The 19,791-nt window shown below is 39.4% G+C and overlaps 1 protein-coding gene across 3 annotated transcripts; it reads left to right on the forward strand.

The window, feature by feature from the left end:
* The first annotated feature begins 118 nt into the window (after positions 1–118).
* On the forward strand, positions 119–19,791 carry LOC110719669 (DNA primase small subunit-like). 3 transcript variants are annotated; one of them, XM_021898650.1, is made up of 17 exons: positions 119–549; positions 13,623–13,755; positions 13,836–13,886; positions 13,993–14,168; positions 14,672–14,749; positions 14,834–14,945; positions 15,360–15,444; positions 15,528–15,579; positions 15,679–15,740; positions 15,821–15,936; positions 16,056–16,177; positions 16,599–16,667; positions 16,784–16,841; positions 17,071–17,144; positions 17,347–17,395; positions 17,691–17,770; positions 19,508–19,791. In XM_021898650.1, the coding sequence occupies exons 2-17, from the start codon at positions 13,632–13,634 to the stop codon at positions 19,568–19,570; spliced, it is 1,371 nt and encodes a 456-aa protein (XP_021754342.1). In that variant the 5' UTR covers positions 119–549; positions 13,623–13,631; the 3' UTR covers positions 19,571–19,791. The 3 variants fall into 3 exon arrangements, with proteins under 3 accessions (XP_021754342.1, XP_021754341.1, XP_021754340.1); XM_021898649.1 differs by lacking the exon at positions 119–549 and adding an exon at positions 12,855–13,478 and having other exon boundaries at positions 13,619–13,755; XM_021898648.1 differs by lacking the exon at positions 119–549 and adding an exon at positions 12,855–13,478.

Consider the following 19,791-nt stretch of genomic DNA (forward strand, 5'->3'; position numbering starts at 1 on the left):
GTGCTTGTATATATATTTTTCAAAAAAATTATAATAATGCTTGGTGATTCGTATTATAGGTTGGTAGGAATGTAGTAAATATAACCACTCGTTTAGTAGACGGTAATAAATCTGATATCAATTACAATAATTCAATACAGATTTTGAGTTTAATTCTAAACTTCCAAGATTATTAAACCAAAACTTAATCAAACAAAATTTAGGGGACTAAAAAATTAAATGTAAAAAAAAAATGGAGAGAGAGAAAAGAGAAAGTACAAACACTATCTTCATGTTGAAACTAAGCCATTCTTCAACACAAAAACCCAGAAATCAAACCTTAATATCTCTCTCTCTCTCTCAAACCAAAACATCAAGTAATATACAACCAACCGAAAAAACAATTGAAAAATTAAAATTACCAAAACCCCAAAACAATATCAATAAAATTAGAATGGATTTTTGGAGTTTAATTACAAAAATCAACAAAGATGCTATTTATTAGTACTTCCTAATGTTTTAGCCAACAAACATCAGTCATTCCTCGAAAAGAAGAAAAAGAAGAAGACGGTATGTCTGCATTTATATTCATTTTATTTTTTAGCACTCCTTTACATAGTACAATTTTGAGTTTCTGATTTCTTCTCCTTATGTTTCATCTGCAGTTCTTTTTTTAGTACATCAGATCTTTTGGTCAGAGATAGTAGATGATTAAAGATTTAGTTGTTGTTTTCGAGGGAAGGCGTCTAAGGACACCCTGAAGTTTTCATCTCTAAAGGAGACAGGGGCAATGTCATGAGGCCGCATGATGACCCTATTGTCATCGAATGCAAAGTGGTCAACCAAAAGGTTGGCCGAATCCTCATAGACACCGACAATTCCTCTGATCTCATCAGCCACAAGTGCTTGACCAAACTCAAGTACAGGTATGAGAGCACGCACAAGGTCTCTCATCCCTTAGTGGGATTTGGGGGCGGAGTTGTGCATCCATAAGGTCGAATAGACTTACCCATTCGGCTGGGAGAAAAGGGAGAGGGACGCCACTTGGTGGTCCGGTTCTTAGTTGTTAAAGAGTTGACCGCCTATAACATGATTTTGGGTCGTCCCACCCTAAATGAATCCAAAGCTGTTATCATTCTTCCCTTATGCTTCTCAATTTTAAAAGGGATGATAGAACAGTCGGCTCCCTACAGGGAGACCAAAACACGGCTAGGGAGTGTTATCTCTCTGACGTCAAACCCACTATGGTCGCATCCGGCCCTAGTGGAGAAAATATAGACCTTGACAAAATCAAGGAAGCAGCGCCTGCTCTCATAACAGGCGGAAAAAAGAGAAAGGCCGACCAGCTGGTGGCTGTGAAAAAAGAAAAGCAATAGCAATCACTGACCGAAGAACGACCGGATGAACTCCGTCCCCAACCGGCTGGAGAACACATTAATATTGTTCTAGATGACACTCGTCTAGAACGTACAGTTAAGGTGGGGACGGTTGATTTTGTTAAATTGGGTGTAGACCTGCACAACCTATTGAAAGAGTTCAAAGACATCTTTGCCTTTTAAGTGGACGAGATGCCAGGCATCAGCTCGGATCTAGCCGTCCACAAACTTGCTGTGGATCCTAAAAAGAAGTCGGTAAGGCAAAAGAAGAGGAACCATGGTGAAGAAATAAGCCAGGCGGCAGCCGCCGAGGTGAAAAATCTTTTAGATGCTGGGTTCATTCGGCAGTGTTACTTCCCTAATTGGGTTGCCAATGTTGTGCTCGTGAAAAAGCCGAATGGTACCTGGCGCATGTGTGTAGATTACACAAACTTGAACAAGGCATGTCCAAAGGATAACTATCCCCTTCCAAAGATCGACAGTCTGGTTGACTCTACAGTCGGTCATGCCTTGATGAGCTTTATGGACGCCTATTCAAGCTTCCATCAAATACCCTTGTGGAAGAAAGATCAAGAGAAGACGAAATTCGTCACTGATCAAGGGTTATTTAGCTATACTGTGATGCCATTTGGTTTGAAGAATGCGCCTGCTACCTTCTAGCGAATGATTAATACAATTTTATTTAATCAAATTGGAAGGAATGTGGAGGCGTATATTGATGATATGATAGTCAAATCCAAACTTCAGAAAGACCATCTTACAGACCTCCGAGAAACATTCGCCACACTCAGGCGGTACCAGGTCATGCTTAATCCCAAGAAGTGTGTTTTTGGAGTTGAATCTGGGAAGTTCCTCGGATTTCTGATAGATCAAAGGGGGATAGAGACCAACTCGGAAAAAATACAGGCGATCATAGACATGTAGTCACCCCGCACTGTAAAAGAAGTTCAAAAATTAACAAGTTGTCTGGCGGCATTGGGGAGATTCCTCAGTCGGTCAGGCGACAAGTGTCTCTACTTCTTCCGAGCAATCAAGAAGAAGACTATATTTGAATGGGGGCAAATGCAGAGGCGGCCTTCCAAAAGTTGAAGGAACACTTGCACTCTTTGCCAAGGCTGGTCAGTCCTTTGCCAAAAGAAGTGTTGTACATGTACCAAGCCGTCTTTGACCATGCGCTCAGTGTTGTTCTCCTTGCTGAAAGAGGTGACACCTTGCTCCCGGTCTGCTTCATCAGTCATGTTCTACGGAATGCATAGCTGAGGTACCCCATGGTTGAAAAATTTAGACTTACCCTCTTCATGGCAGTCAAGAAGTTAAAACCTTACTTTCTAGCGCATCCGATAGTGGTTTACACAGACCAACCAATCAAGCGGCCAATGACAACCATGGAATCATCCGGCCGAATGATCAAATGGGCGATTGAAATTCAAAGCCTTGAAATTTCCTTTGAACCAAGAAAGACAGTGAAGGGATGTTAGGTTTTATAGCAATTCAACAAAACAAGAATTACTTATAGATGGTGGAACAAAACCTAAACAGTGCATAATTTCAATCAAATTATACAACAACAAATACTAATTAAAGTATTACAAACCAAGCACTAAAGAAACAATGTAATTCAGAAATTACAAACTAAAATACTAATGTGAAAGATTATACACTTGCCTCACTCCAAGCCAACGAATCCAACAAGAACATGAGAATACCAAGGACCACGTGAGTCTTCAATATCGGATACTTGTCTAAGGCGTGTAAACACTTTCCTAAAGTGATTATTTCCCCCACCACGGTGCTTGGGTTGAAACTGGAAAGTCACTTTGAGATACAATAGACAAACACTACAATCTTTGCACTAAGAATCGTAGTATGATGATCAAATTCTCAAAATTAACTTAATTGATAGAGGATTTCTATAAGAGATTGCAAGTTTCTTAGAGAAATTGTGAAGAAGAGAGAAAATATTAGAGAGGAAAATCAGAGAGAGCAAAAACCATCATCATTATTATTTTTAATTTCGCAATTAAAAGAACAAACGAAACTGCAACTGTCAGGGCCGCGGGCGCGGATAGGGTGACCCGCAGGCGCGGCTACCCATGCCGTGGGCGCGGACAGGGTGAATTGAAATTTACCCTCAGATTCTGGAGATGGCTGGTCGCGCCCTAGTCGCGGGCACGGCTTTCCGTGGCTTCCCAGCCGCGGCCTCTCCTGAATTCAGGGGAAGGCTCTCCCAACACACTCTAAATTTCTAACAAAGGACAGGCATTTGCCGACTTCATTGTCGAAATGACTAGGCCGGCTGATCCTGAAAACCTTGAACAAGTTTGGAAGGTATATGTGGACGGGAGCTCCACCTTGAACGGTTGTGGTGCAGGCGTCATATGTAAGTCTCCTGAAGGAGACAAGTATGAGTATGCACTACGTTTTAAGTTTCAAGCCTCAAATAATGAGGCAGAATATGAAGCCCTACTAGCCGACATCCGCATGTGTAAGGCGGTTGGGGCAAGGAAAGTAGACGTCTATTCTGATTCACAATTGATTGTTAGCCAATACCATGGTGACTATGAAGCCACACATCCTACTATGATCAAGTACTTACAGGCGGTCAAAGAAAAGACTAGGACACTTCATGAATTTCTTTTAAGTCAGGTGCCCAGGTCCGAGAACAATCAGGCGGATGCTCTCTCCAAACTTGCATCATCCGCCTCTTGTGATACACCTAGGTCTGTCTTTTGGGAAGTTATGGAAAAAATAAGTATTGAAGAAGACCCCATAAGAATACTAGACCGAGGCTCAACCTGGATGGACGGCATCCGGGCTTACTTAACAGACGACACCTTGCCGGATACCTACCCAGAGATGATCGCAATGAAAAAGCGTACGACCAATTTGAAATCCACAATGGAAAGATTTTCAAGAAAGACTATCTCCAACCTTTTTTGAAATGTGTTAACCCAAAGAGGGGACGAGAGGTCTTAGAAGACTTGCATTCGGGCTTCTACGCCTCCAACATAGGCGGCAGGACCCTAGCAAAAAGAGTCAGGCGGCAAGGTTACTTCTGGCCTACCATGGAAGCAGACGCCATGGAGATGGTGAAAAAATGTGACAAGTGTCAAAGGTTTGGCAAGCTCATACACCGTCCAACCACTGATTTGACGGCCATCCATAGCCCAGTACCATTCGCCAAATGGGGCATGGAAATTCTGGATCCGTATACGCCTGCTTCAGGCGGACGGAGGTATATTTTGGTTGTTGTCGATTACTTCACCAAATGGGTAGAGGCGGAGGCAATCAAAGGCGTTAAAATAGAAGATGTTATCTCCTTCATCTGGAGAAATGTCATCACTCAGTATGGGGTACCCATGTCTATGGTCTTTGACAATGGTCCTTAATTTGATACGCCTGCTCTCAAAAACTGGTTGGGAGACTAAGGGATCTCTCACTGCTTTGCATCAGTCGGCCGCCCCCAAACAAACGGCCAGGTTGAAGCCTTCAACAAGTTAATCTCTGATGGCATCAAAAAGAAAATTGAAAGAGCAGGTGGCCTATGGGCCGACGAGCTACCGCATGTTCTGTAGGCCATCAGGACGACTGAAAAAGGGGCGACTGGTGAAACTCCATTTCTCATGGTTTATAGGGTAGAAGCTGTTTTGCCTATTGAGCACTATGAGCCGACTCTTTGATTTATGTTTTATGATGAGGAGGCTAACTGGGAGGCCATGCGGCTAGCACTGAACACCCTTCCAAAACGCAGGGGTAATGCTGCCTTGCACCATGAGATCTACAGTCTGAGAATGGCGAGAGCCTACAATAAAAGAGTGCACAAACGGCCCCTGAAAATGGGGACTTTGTGTTGCGAAAAATGGATACAACCAGTAGGGCCAATGAGCAGGGAAAGTTGACTCCCTATTGGGAAGGCACCTACCGGATCTATGAAGAAGTACGAGGCAGCACCTACCGCCTGGAAACACCAGACGGCAGGCAGCTAGCCAGAACTCGGAACTTAAACAACTTGAAAAAGTACTACTTTTGAGACTTGTAAATTTTTTGTAAATGAGAGCACATCAATGAAAAGTTGCTATTTGTTTTCAATACTTTGTATTTGTATGCATTCCCCCAAGGGAGGGACGCCTGCCTAATAAGCAGGTGGCCTTATTATTTTCCTACAACTCCAACAAGAGTAGAAATAAGCTAAGTCTAGCAAACTTAGCAGCTATGTGTTGCTCCACTAAGAACAAAAGAGGCCAATGACCAGATGATCTAAGTCAGACCTGACGATCAAAATGAGGCCTATGGCCGGATGTTCTTAATTTATAAAACAATACGTCTGTCCCTATTATGAGCAGGCGTCCGACGACATCCATTTGGGTGAATTCGTCGCAGAGAGTATCTCCCATTTGGGTGGCACATTGCTCTGTGAACTGATCAAATGAGACAAAGATAACAAAGACTACCGATTGCTCTAAAAACATGCGGTAATCTATAATATCTAAGTCGGATGCCGACTGTTGTTGCTCAAGGGCAACACAGTCGGAAAAATTTGAGGATATAAGCTAAGTTCCACACTTAATAGCTAATTTAGTAAAAAGCTAAGTCTAAAGCTTAGAACTTGTGAGGAAACAACATGCGGCTAACGGCCGACTACTTCTTCTATTTACTCAAACTAAGGTGACAAAGATTGATTAATCCCAAAAGTTAACTCATAGTCGCTCGACCTAGCTAACCTTAAATGGAACCCAACAAGTGGTTGCTACTTTGGTTAAACATCCCGTTTGGCGCCTGTTTCTGTACATGTATCAAACAAACGGACAATTTACAATTAATAAAATAAACTAAGTACAAAACTTAGTAGCTAAGCGTGGTTCGTCTAAAAGAACTATATTGAGGCTGAGAGCCGGATCATGCTGAGTGTATAACCGTCTGTCCAATGGTCGTCTTTCTGCCTGGTTTGGGGCAATCACCGTAGTGATTGATTGACTTAGAAATTAGTCATACTCTTTAAAGTATCAAAGATTTCCAAGTCAATCCATCGGCCTTTAAAAACCAGGCGCTCAGCCGCCCAGGGGAAAAAACAATCGGTATACCAAAACAATCGGCATACAAAGACAAAAATAGTCGGTATACCAAAACGATCGGCGTACAAAAAGGCAAGCTATACTTAGCAAAATTTATGAAATGCAAAAATTCTAAGAAAAGTGCAAATTAGAAAAAACCGACAGAAATGCCGGATGATTCATATAAACAGTCCGCCATAAGACCCACAAAAATGTTAATATTGTCAATAAACCCCGACCCCTTGGTCGGGTAATGATACAAGCGGCACGTAGGGCGAAGGAAAGTTGATATAAAAAAGGGAAAGCTTAAGCAGCAAGAAGGGGTTGTTCAATATCAGCAGCCGCATCCTTTTGGTCCCCAGCCGGCCGCTGTTCTTTTTCATTATCCTCCTCGTCCTCCTGATCATCCTGGTCCGATCCCCCGGATGCGCAATCAGATGACTCGCCCTCCTCCTCTTCTCCACCTTGGCCTTGGCCCATGATCTTGGCATTATATTCCTGGGTGCAGGCGGTAAACTGACTCTTCCAGCCTTCATAGTTGGAGCCCGGGAAAAGAGCCGCCCAGATCATCTCCATGATGATGTTGTTGCAGTTGTCCATCATGCCTTTGACCAAGGCCTGCTTTTCCTCCTCGGCTCTAGAAGTGTATTTTTTGGCGAGCTAGTTTTCTTGGTTGGCCAGCCGCTGCTTCAGTTTATCCACCCGAGTCCGGAGGCCGTCTGCTTCCTTCTCCACCTCTTGAAGAGGCTCGAGCTTGGCCTTGAGGTCCTTGACCTGCTTTTACAGCTCAGAGACCCGCTTCTTTGCAGCGTCCAAGTCAGCCTTAACCTGCAGGTTGGTGGTCGCCTGTGAATATAGTATGTTAGTCGTCAATATTTCATTTTGGGCAATCTGAAACATGGCCTTATCATGAGAAGAGGCGGAGCAAGCATTCGCAGCCTTTACCTCCTTGGTCTTCTCCTTGATGGGCCTGCGAAGACCGTGCACTCGCAGCATAGACTGCACTCGGCCAAAAAACAGACGTCAGTTACAGGCGGCTTGCAAGTTATATAAACAAGAAATAGAAAATTTTTACAAGTATACCTCAGCAAGAAGAGCGAGGATGGCATCCAGGTTGAGGGTGCCGACTCCTCTAACCGCCTCCCTGTCCTCAAGAGAGACGACTTTCAGCATGGACTTGGCTAGCTGTACAAGATCCGGCCTTTGAGAGGCATCTGCACAATCAATACCCTGTTAGTACTTGGTGTAAATTCGGCCAATAGACCGACTGTTTTCAGAGGTATTACATGACTGCTGATTGAATTTGACCTTCAAAGGGTAAGGGAAAGGAAACAAGTCTTTGATACCTTCAGCAACCGCTTCCTTCTTTTTCCCCTTCTCTGGCCGACTACCCTCAGGGACGGCTGGGGATTTTGGAGGTGGGTTCTTCCCTGGCCTTGAGGCCACGTGCTTCCTGGCCCTCCCAAGAGTCGTTACATCACCAGCCGCCTGTTTCCTAATTTTAGGATCCGGCTGTGAGGAGGAGGAAGGCTTTGCTAAGTTTCCCTACAACAATAACCACAATAAGTAAGAAGCAGACGACAGAAAAGCTAAATGAGACTTATTCAAAGTTTAAAGAAGTTCACCTTGGGCGCCTGCAAAGCAGGCGACTCTTCAATTGACCGCTTTCCTAGGAGGGCCGAGCGGTACTGGGCAGCATCCTTCTTCGATGCCGAGAGCTTTTCCAAGCTTTATCTGCAAAAGATGAATTAAAGAGTTAGTTTGACAGAAAATCAAACAAGTCTTACAAAACACCTGAACATGCAGTCAACTACCTCTCGGCATCTCATCACTAAGGCCACAGGCGGCCAGATATGTCCCATCGTATAGCGAGCTATACTTGGGAATATAATTTTGAGTAATGAACTCCCTTGCCCTAGTCTCGGGGTTCGCTTGGATATCCACTTTGAAGAGGCCTTTGTCAAGGATCTCTTCTATGGCTCTGCGAGGAACAGGCGGCAGCTCAGATCCACCTGTTAGGAAAGGTGGGTTCCTGTTCCACCTGTTAAACTTTTTATTCTTGATTGTGTTAGGGCTGGAGACAATGTAGAAAGTGTTTCTCCAATATTTCCACTTGTTCTCCTTCCCCAAAGTCATCATATAGCCCTTGCAGCTAGACAACTGGTACCAGCTGGTCCCGCTTGTTTTTGGGGTCCGGCTAAGGTAATGCATGTGGGAGAATGCTTCAAAGCTGGGGTCTACTTGGTGCATTTCGCAGCCGGAAACATAGCCTAATATGTTGAACCAAGAGTTTAGGGCCAGTTGCCAGACAACCAGCTGGTATCCGTCCAGGATTCGCTCCACAACCGGATGTAGAGGAAATCTTAGGCCTGCATTAATAGCCGCCTCATAGCAGCCAAAACACTCGTCCCCGTAGCTGGACTTCTCTGGCCAGACTACGGTGTCCTCGGTATCCGGCGTGCATAAGATATATCCATGCCCCATGACATGGTCAGCTCTGAAGCTCCCTATTTTGTCCGCCATCATTTTCCACCTGGCTGCAGGAACATGATAATAGTAGGCGACATATTTCTCTCGGCGGGTAGCAGACGGCTCCGCCCAATTTTTTCCCAATTCTACTGAGAGGGATTCTCTCGCTGTCTCTAGCCGAGAGTGCCTCTCTTCAGAGTCGTCAGAGAACTTGCTAGAGGTACTTGGCTCAGAGTCACTGCTTGAGCTCTCGGACCTAGTGTCCGCCTGATGGGCTAGATCAACAAAGCCCGACATGTCATTTTGAGCCTCCTCCCCTGATTCTTCTAAAATGGAATCACTAGGGGTGCTCGGGGGGCCAGGCGGCACGTCAGATAATTCACTGACAGGCGCATAGAAGGAGGAGCTGTCTGAGTTTGTCACCCTTGCAGTTCTCTTAGTTTTGGCCATGGTGTCCTGCACATACACATAGACAGTCATCGGACTTGGGGCAGTTCGCAAAGGGTGGTCCAGCAAGGTGGAGTCGGCACTCCTAGTTCTAGATTCAGCCGTCCTCGGTGACTGGTTGATCACTAACCTAGGCCGTGCCGTGTGCTTTTGGGAAACCATTTTCAAAAAGAAAAAGAAACAAAGAGAATGCACGAAAGAAAAACAGGCGGTTACCTTTGGTCTGTAAAGATGAAGGTGCTTGAAAAATCTTCGGCAGCTGTAAGAACAGGCGGTCTGGTAGCAGGCGACATTCATTCTTTCTCAGAAAAAGACAAAGTTCTCAAATTAAGAAGTTCTGTTTGAAATTTTTTGGAAATATCCAAAAAATGATTGGGACATGCCCTATTTGTAGTGGGGTGAATTTCAAGGGACAGTAAAAAAAACAGTAAAAATCGTTGGCCAATCAGAGTGTGACACCTGTCACAGGCGCCACGTGGCAAGCCACGTCACCCCTGCCAGGGGCAAATGATTAGGGGATTTAACCCCGCCACGTGGACTAATGAAATCCTGCCACGTGTCATCCACGTGGATCAGCCAGAGTCCGCCACGTGTCACCTCGTGAGAGGTCCAAGGTGGACCAATCAGAACACAACACGTGGCAGACAGATTGCCAACTAAGAAAGTGGCCTTTAACGGCCCGAATACCTAGGCAAGCCCAGTCAGTCCTAGGTTTTTGAAACCTAGTATTGGGAACGCATTACGAGACCTTATAAAAGGGAGATGTTCCCCCCTAGGAACATCATTTAGAAATTATTAAAACACACGTGTACATTAATTGCTGAGCATTAACTCCAACTTTAATTGCACTACTTGAGAGCTAAGGCTCGGATTTTGAGGTTATCTCAGGTAACCAGATGATCACTTCTCTCCTAAGAGGAGCCTGATCCCCTTTACTTTCCGCTCTTTTTACATCCGAACACGTTTTAACTTGATCGTCGAAGGCGAAACTCCCGCCCACATGAGTCTCCGTTGTTTTGTTGGTATAGGCGTCCAGAGGTCAGTCTTGGTGTTGTAACTGTCCCGCAGGACATCCAAAAAAACCTGAAACACACTTGAATGTATAAGTTAATCTTCCTCCATTTTTTTTTTAAATCACAACAATTTTCTTTTAAGGAAGTTGCGTGCATATTAATCGCACCATTTCTATAAGGAAAAATGGAAACTAATAATCCCACCTTTGCCTTTTCTGCTCAAGACAATCCCTCCTTTTCGAAATCTCAAAACAATCCCACCTTATACCCCCACCCACGAAACCCCTAAACCCTCCATGAAATTAAACCCAAACCTAGAAACACAACTCAAACCTAGAAAACCCAAACCCAAAAAACTGGCAAAACCCAAATCGAAATGGGAACCCAAACCCAAAAAACCCCAATAATGAAACCTCGATGGCAGAGGATCGGAGCCAACGACGAGGGAGGATCTAAAGAGGGTTACGGTGGGAAGGGAGGCCTGGAGTGGGGTTGCGATGGCAGTGAAACCGGAAAAGGGAGGTGAGGAAAGGGGAGGGGGTGGTGATGAAGTGGTGTCTGATGTGGTGGTGGGGAGCTGGGAAGGGAATTTTTAAAAAAAAAAATAAAAAAAATTGGACCAATTAGAAGGTGACATGTGACAAGTCATCTTCTAAAACAAGTTACTAATTTTACAAACCGATAAAAGGCCTGTTTTAAGAAGATGGAGGTATAAGGTAGGATTGTTTTGAGCAGAAAAGGCAACGATGGGATTATTAGTTTTCATTTTTCCTTTCTATAATAAGTATACTTTATACTCTTTGTGTTTAATTTGTGTTCACACGTCAAATACTCACATTACCCTTCCGTTTGATATTTACTCTTGTTACCTTACTTTTAATCTCTTTCCTTTGCTTCTAAAACAAAAAAAAAAAAATATAAATTAGCGTAAATTACGGACACATCACATGCTAGACATGCATGAGTCATGACACCAATAACGTAAAACATGTGATATATGTGGAGGTGTGTTTGTGCGTGAATACCCCCATACTCGTTTGATATCGTCAAATCGAGTATTTTTAATAAACAATATTTGACCCTATATATTTGTTTGATATAAATTGCTATATAATTAAAAGGATTGTTGGTTGTTATATCAAAAACTATATGACTAATACACGCTCATATCTTGTAACTTTACACATCAAAAATTCATATATTGGCCCTAAAGTTGAAAAATTATTGATTTGGATTAAAAAAAAAAAAAACATGTGCCGCTATCACGACAATAACAAGATAATACAACATGAGAGTTGAGTTATTGATGCTAAGCTTTAATTGAACATGTAATAAAATTAAAAATAGATAAACTTTAGAAACATAAAACTTTATTTCAAGTCTAATCCATACATTTTCCGCAATAAATGAGTGCATTTTAAGACGCATAGAATTGAAACATCATTCTTAACATTTGTTTGGATTAGTTTTGGCCCTTCTGGCAATTTCTGCGTTAACCTCTTCTAACTTCACTTTACCAAAGGCAGAAATGCCTTGTGACTCTTCCAATGATAGATCTTCCATTTTTGTTGTCCCTTTCATGAGTGAATTGAACAAGTTTTCCATCTTGAGTCGATGACTTTTCTCTTTCAACTTGAGGAGCTTTTCCTGAAGCATTTCTATTTGTTTTTTCTTAAACAAATTCTCTAATTCCATAGCCTTCTCACTTTGTTCTTTGTCATTGTTGGGATTAAATATGACAAGAGTTTTTGCCTTATATACAGTTAACAAAACATCTATCTCTTTCACAAGATTGCTCATAAGGTTTTCAGTGTTAGTGTTTGCATCAGACATGATTAATCTGAATTAGAGTGTTTGTAAGAAGGATGAGATGTGAAATTTATTTAATTAAACACATTAGCATATTTATAGAGGATCATTTAATGCTATGAAGTTATTTGTTTTTTGTAAAAAATAATCAATTATGTCATTACATTTTTAATTGTAATAAAAATAAAAAAATAAAAATAAAAATAACCATTGATATATTTCCTTAAATTGCTTGACAATGTTGTTGGGAATATCTCCTTACGAATTTCTTACCAAAGTTTAAATTATCCAATTAATTAATGACGTGTAAGACTACATACCTTTTTATATAAGTTGATGTAACGGAATTATTTATACTGAAAACTTATTTAACAAATAAGTGAGATTATTTATAGCGCACGACATAAAGTTTGGACCATTTAAATAAATTTTTCCTTACTTTTTTCTTTCTTTCTTTCTATTTTTTTTTAATTATTTTTTTTATTTTTAAATTTCTTACCAACAAGTTAACACCAACCAAGTAACAAATGACGTGTAGTGATGAAATGAATTAGAGTTATATCCTTTTTTTTTATTTTTCCTTGCAACGAACGCTTATAGTCATGTAACAACTTGTAACAATAACTTCGATGGATGCAAGTAAAGAAATCAAATGAAGTATTGTTTATACAAATTAAAACTTATTGAGAAGAAAGTACATGCAAAAAAAAAAAAAAAAAAAAACCTGGTCGCTCTTATCCCCTATTTCCTTATACAGTTTTCAAAACATAAGGTTTCCTTCCTTTTTTTTTGGGGAAAGTTTGCTATCTTTGACCTTCACTTTTTAATTTACTCATGTTTTGACTTTAAATTCAATAAAACTACATGTGTTTTATTTAGCTGCATCACTTTTTATAAATGATAATTTCAATTTAAATGCATTACTTTCTTTTTTAGCTAATAAATTCCCTCTATCTTTCTCATATTACATTGATCCCTTTTTTATTTCCCTCTCTACCTCTTTCAATGACTTAACTTCAAAAGTTTCTTACAAATTCATGATTTTAAAAATAATGTATTTTTTGTTTACAAAAAAAAAAACAGAGAAAGTATATGTAAAAAAAAATTAAAAATAATAAAAAAAAAAAAACCGAATAACTCTTCATGCCAAAAGTCTAATATCACATTTCTAGCGCTAATTTCATCCCGCCATTTTGAAACCCTCAAACACACTCTCTCTCTCTTTCTCTCTCTTCAACTCAGAAGAAAGTCGATTCAGTCTTTGTTACACTTTGCTGATTTTCCGTCACCGTTGTTGTTGTCATCGTTGTCGAATTTACAAATTCGATATTCAGGTACCACCCAATTTTTCTCTCTCATCGAAATTGCGCTGAACTTTTGCAATTATATCTGTAGATTTCAACGAATTAGTGAGAGTGTGTATACAAATTTCTTAATTCTGGAACAAATTATCTGACGATTTGATGAATTCGAGGTAGAAATTGAAGATGACGCGAGAAGAGGTTGAAAATGGAAGAGATAACATGTTAATTGACGGTCCAGAATATCAAAACCCTAACCCTAATTCGATTTCCGAATGCTTTAATGCAAATTACCTAAAAGTTTATTACTGTAAGTCTTTAATTTTTGCCTATTTTAGTTAATTTCAATTAATTTTGGTTATAAAATTGTTATACTTGTTGTGATTTCAGCCAAGCTGTTTCCTTATTTTGATATGTTCAAATGGATGGCATATGGAAATGGTAATAATTAATCTTGAATTTTAATTTTGTAAAGTATGATATTGAATTGCTAAGTATTGTTAGTAGTATTTATTGATTTTTTTTCGGGTGATGATTTATACGGCAGATGGAAAGCACCCAGGATGTGATATGTCTTATTTCAGCAGAAGGGAATTTTCATTTACGTTGGATAATGATATATATTTGCGGTTTCAATCTTTCAAAAATGCTTCGGAACTTGAAAGTGCTGTCAAGGATAAATGCCCCTTCAAAATTGACATTGGTCCTGTTTATAGTGTTGATGTAAGCGCCCCTTCATATTCATATTTATTCATAAGTCCTCCACTTTTGAGATTTATTCGTGATGTTGGGAGCAGTTCTTGATTGATCCCATCTTAGGATGAAATGGTTTGTTGATGTAAACGTCTCCACATTTTCTAAATCACTGTTCTATTATATCAACCCCTTTGGATCCAATGCTTTGATGCTCATCAGAAGAGAATGTTACTTTGATGCTCTTTCTTATGTCTCCCTTCTCTGTGTTTCTGGTTAATGCATGAAATCTGTTACATGCCAAGCCTGAAGTTTCAGTAGCTTTCTGTGGATAAGAAATCTTTGTCAACCAGTATTTCTGAATAAGTGCCTTAAAAAAAAAAAAGTATTTCTGAATAAGTTGACTATTAGTTACAATGTTATTTTCAAACTTGTGACTGGCTCTTTTTAGGAAGCATGATCTTTGCAATTTGATTGCAAAGAATTAATTTTTAGAGCTTCGCTGTCTAATAACTGATTGCACTTTGTTCCAGCCATCAAAGAGACATGCCTATGCACAAACTGGGGACAATGTCTTCAAACCTGTGGAAAGAGAGCTTATATTTGATATTGTAAGCTCCTGAATACTAATATGCTACTGTCTAATTGAGTTGATTAGCTGATGTGTGGGATTAACATTGTTTTACTTTCTGCAGGATATGACAGATTATGATGATATCAGATACTGTTGCTCTGGAGCTGATGTCTGTCGAGACTGTTGGCCTCTGATGACAGCCGCTATTAAAATTATTGACACTGCTCTCAGAGGTATATCAATCAGATTATTGTAAACCTTGTATTCTTTGTGGTTTCATCTTTTAGTGCATTATGACAGTTGCAAGGTCTTTGTAATATGAGTTTGACGGTTGCTAGCAACTGACAATCTTGGAAAATTAACACAAGGCTTCTCAGAATACGTTATCCCACACTATATGCTGAGATGTATGCGCTGCATCTGACAGTTTCCAATTTTCATACTATTATTATACAAACCCATCTTTTGTGTTCTGCTATAATAATGAGATTTGGGCTATATTAAAATGCCAACTATGCTTGAAAAATCCGCCTGTCTAAATGCTAGCAACGCTGCTTAATCAAGGGGGACAGTGTTCTTTGAGGAAATCTATGCATATATAAGAACAAAGTTTGATTGTGAAATTCTGTCACTGTTTTCATATACAGATGATTTTGGTTTCGTACATATCCTCTGGGTATTTAGTGGTCGGCGTGGTGTACACTGTTGGGTTTGTGATGCAAAAGCAAGAAGGTAAAGATATGTGAAAAAACACTTAGCACTTAAGCAATACGTTATACGTATAAATTTCCTTGAAATTTTATTTCTTTCTGCAGGTTAACCAACGAACAACGAGCTGCGATTGCCGAGTATTTTCATGTGTACAAGGTGATTCACTGCTGGATAGATCATGAGACCTATTAGTTCTGTTGACTAGTGTCAAAAAGTGTCTGAAAAAATGTTTCTTTCTCTTCATCGTCTTTGCAGGGCAATGAGAATAGTCAGAAAAAGGTCTACCTAGGGGGTTCTTCTCTTCATCCATTTCTCGTGTAAGTGTGGATCTACATGCTTATTCTAATCCCTATAGCTTGATGCCTTGATCTATTACTGAATCATATCTATCTTGCAGGAGATCATACACCGAAGTTTTGAAGAAATTCTTTGAGGAGACCTATCTTTGTAGTCAGAAGCTACTTTCTGCTGAAGGGAGATATGAGAAGATTCTAGAGATGATTCCTGATGAATGTATGTTTTCAAAATTATGGTCTAACATTGTTATCATTGACAGAAGGGATGCTGTTTTGCTGCAGTCTTTTGTTTTTCTGTCATTAAATTGTGTTTGATGGGAATTGGTGTATTTGCAGCTATTACTTCTGATTTCCGGGGGAAATGGCAAGATAATAGACGATCATCCAATAATAGAGAAGACATCAATGTTGCTCGTTGGGGGCAACTTAAGCGCGTCCTTCAAGCTGGGAAGCAGAAGGTATTGCAACCTTAAGCTATGCACACACTTGCTATTTATGATTTTGTACTCAATTTGAGGATTGAGGACCAGTGATATATAAACATAGTTGAAGGAAGTTGGGGTAAATCTTTTTTTATACTTTCATATACGGGGTTGGATGGCATATGAGCTGGCTGATTCGAGATTATGGATCTGGATAGGAGCCAGGATATCTATATTCAATGTTATTAAGTCTTTTGCTCTATGTTTTCTGTTAATGATCTCAAAGTAAAATTGTTTTGTGCTGTTTTCACTTCTTTATGCTGAAGTGACTCTTTTTTATCTGATTCTTCACCTCCGCTCTCTGTCTAGTCAATATTGTTCACACAGATAATTAGAACTAGTTCAACTCTTGATTGAATAACCAGTCAAAGTTAATTAATGGCTCCCAATGTTTTAGGGGCAGGGACTTCGCAGATGTGTTGAGGAGATTGTATTTTCTTATACATACCCCAGGCTAGATAGTGAGGTACGCTGACTCCTGTTCTCTCCATAACATGTCATTACCTCAACTTAGAGCAAGTGCTATACTCTCTCAACAACTGTGACAAGCTAACAAAAATATGTTTTGTTTCAATATCTCAGGTCTCAAAACACATGAATCATTTATTGAAGGCGCCATTCTGTGTACATCCAAAAACAGGTTAGCAGCTGTTCTTGCTTGTCTAAGGATATGTTGCCAAGTTCTGAATATTTTTGAGTTCTGTTTCAATAGTGTGAACCCTCCGCTTGAATTTGTCTGGCTCTTAGAATATATTTCCTTGATTTATCAAATTGTTAGACTTCTTTTCAAGAATCTGTTTCCAGAATATTTATGCATTATGAGCCTGTATAAAATCTCATTCCTTAAACTATTATGTGTTGATATTTAGGTCGTGTATGTGTTCCTATTGATCCCAACCAATGTGAGGACTTTGATCCTACCAGTGTACCAACCCTTTCCCAGGTAAGCTTGTTATCCCTATCACCGGATTTATCTTTGTAGATGGCTATATTATTTACTGCTAGTATCTTAGGTTTTTGTGCCAATCTAGAATGCCATGGTTAACCTGTAAATCATGTTGCAAATGCTCACCAACTGTTGTTTGCAATCTTCTTTGGAGTTTACACCTCACATATATATTTTTTTTTAATCTGAAAAACTGCAGCTTTTGGAAGAACTTAACAGAGGAGGTCTTGGTGGGGATGGTGAAACTGGTATGTATTTGTCTCTATTTTGTAGTTCAATAAACAAGGTAATGAAGAGACATACCTAAATGCAGTTTATGCAAATCTATTTATCTACCATTATAGTATATATCTATAGATATGTAAACTTTGTTTTGCTGCATGTGAAAGTAGTGTGAATTTTCTTTGTATATTTTTATTTTCAAATCTTCTTCAGGATGAATGAGTCATTGAATCTTCTGCCCTGTTAAATAAAATAATCTCATTTCAAAAGGCTATCTAGTTGTTTCTGAAGGAAACTGTGCTTGTTTTAATTGTGTGGCAGACTTGGAGAGAACTTCGCTTGGCAAGTCAATTGCATTTTTCAGGTCATCATTCTTACAGCCTCTGTTGAAATCATGCAAAGTAAGTTCACATCTCAGAAAGCTATCCCAATTTTGTTGAAGCCAATTATCATAGTTATGTTGAAGCTATTCATATGATTTGCAACTTTACTATTACTCTTTATGAAGTATACGAGGTTGATAGGTTAGGATTGAAAATATTGTTTGGATGCAGTGGTTGACAAATCTGCTGATTTTTTCTCCTTCATTTTTTATGGTGTCTCTTTTGAGAAGAAATTTGCATGATGCATGTTCCATTTCTACCTATATATAACTAATCAAAGAGTCAAGGTTTAATGAAAACATTTTATATAACTTTTGACCTTGACTTGCTAGGGTAAGGATCTCTAAAGTGGGGATCAGAGCTAGTTGGTGGTATAGTTCACTATGAAACTGCAATGACTTTAGTTGGTGTCCACAACTAATATTATGGGAAGAACAATAAGCTCTCATATATTGGCAATTTTCTGGTTTTATACTTTGGGGCGTATTGCGGTATTATTTTCTAGGTAAAATTTAGGAAGTCTGATAAAGTTAGGCTAGTACTTGTTTTGTTATTGAAATTTTGTTTTGCAGCTAAGTGTGGGATATGAAGATCTCATAATACCAAGGTAGTAAAAAAAATGTAAAAACTTCCTTTAGAATTACAAAGAGTGGTGATTTACATTTCTTGAAATGGGTGCAGATAGTTTGCTACTTAACTTGTTTGACTAGACTTTGGAGAATCTGAATGGAGATCATCACTCACATGTTCTTGAACTGGTCCCATACTCCCATGGGGTGGGAGGCTGAGAGATTTGTTAAACGATGTATTTTGTTTGAAATGGAGATAAGTTATATGAAAAAGGTGTTCATGAAGCACCACCAAGTTTAGGCAGTAGAAATATTTATAATTATTGAATCAGGCACAGAAACATATTTTGCTATTGAATTTGTTTGGACCAATAATTAAAATGTGAGAGTATCACTTGCACTTTCCTAAACGTGGCTCCACAGGGGGTGAGAGGCTAAGATAATTGTTCAACATTGTATTCTGTTATAATAGAGATGAATCATATGAAAAGGCGTTTATCATGCACCACTCCCGGCAATGGAAAGATTTAGAGATGGTCTTATAAGTTACGAGGATTGACAGTTTTACAACTTTCTCGTCCATAAAGCCAGATTTTAATGGGCTGTCATCTTTTGAAAAATAAAGTGAATTTGTGGAGAGACTAAATGTTAACAGGCAGATACATATACTAGCAACTATTCTTTATCAATGATAGTGGATTGTCAATGGAAGTGAGTCTTATCTAAAGTGAATCAAAATGATGTATTTCTTTTTTCGTGGATGCACTTGTGTGCTTCTATTTGGGTGATTGCCTGATTGGACTATTCACTTCTAGAGTTCCCGTGCCTATCAAAGGTAAAGCTGGTTGTTTGCTGTAAAACAATTAGGGTCTGAAGGTTTAAGCTTTTATTTACATGTTGCAAAATCATGGATTTGAATATGGAAATTTGCCTTTATTTTTGTATCAATGTCATATTAACCAACAAATATATTATGTGAATTTGATGGCGACCAAGTTTGCAAAGTAAGGAATGAGGCATTAATTTTAAATGAAGTTTAGATACATGTCAGTATCAATATTTTGTGAAAAAGCCACTGTGCTCTTTACCTTAAGTATGTTAATTGTTTTAGGACCGATGAAAGCCATGAAAATAAAAGTCTACTCCACTTACTATCTGGAACTGACTTTTGCCCTCAATATTGCAGGAAGAATTGGAAGATACTTATAACAAAAAACTTAAGCAGAGCAAGGACTCACTGACTTGGTAGATGTTTCTATTGGGTTATATGGATTCTAGAATATTTATTTGCTCTCTTCTGTGGCTATGTAAGTGTCTTAGTATATGTATAATTTGTTATTTAGTCAGTAGGAGATAACTTATTTTGTACTATAGAAATGCCCTGCATTTCAGGTTACAACATTTGATGGATGCTTTCAGTACTACCTATAAATTTCATTGCAATATAAGTTCTGAAGATTTACGACCTCA

This window comes from Chenopodium quinoa, unplaced genomic scaffold (genome assembly GCF_001683475.1).
Source record: "Chenopodium quinoa cultivar QQ74 unplaced genomic scaffold, ASM168347v1, whole genome shotgun sequence".
Classification (NCBI taxonomy): Eukaryota; Viridiplantae; Streptophyta; class Magnoliopsida; order Caryophyllales; family Amaranthaceae; genus Chenopodium; species Chenopodium quinoa.

Bases quoted from the DNA above. Each gene is read 5' to 3' on its own strand.
- LOC110719669 (XM_021898650.1), top strand. From the start codon at position 13,632: ATGACGCGAGAAGAGGTTGAAAATGGAAGAGATAACATGTTAATTGAC. The intron at 14,169-14,671 runs GTAAGCGCCCCT...ACTTTGTTCCAG, and splicing joins GTCCTGTTTATAGTGTTGAT to CCATCAAAGAGACATGCCTA. The intron at 15,445-15,527 runs GTAAAGATATGT...TTCTTTCTGCAG, and splicing joins TGTGATGCAAAAGCAAGAAG to GTTAACCAACGAACAACGAG.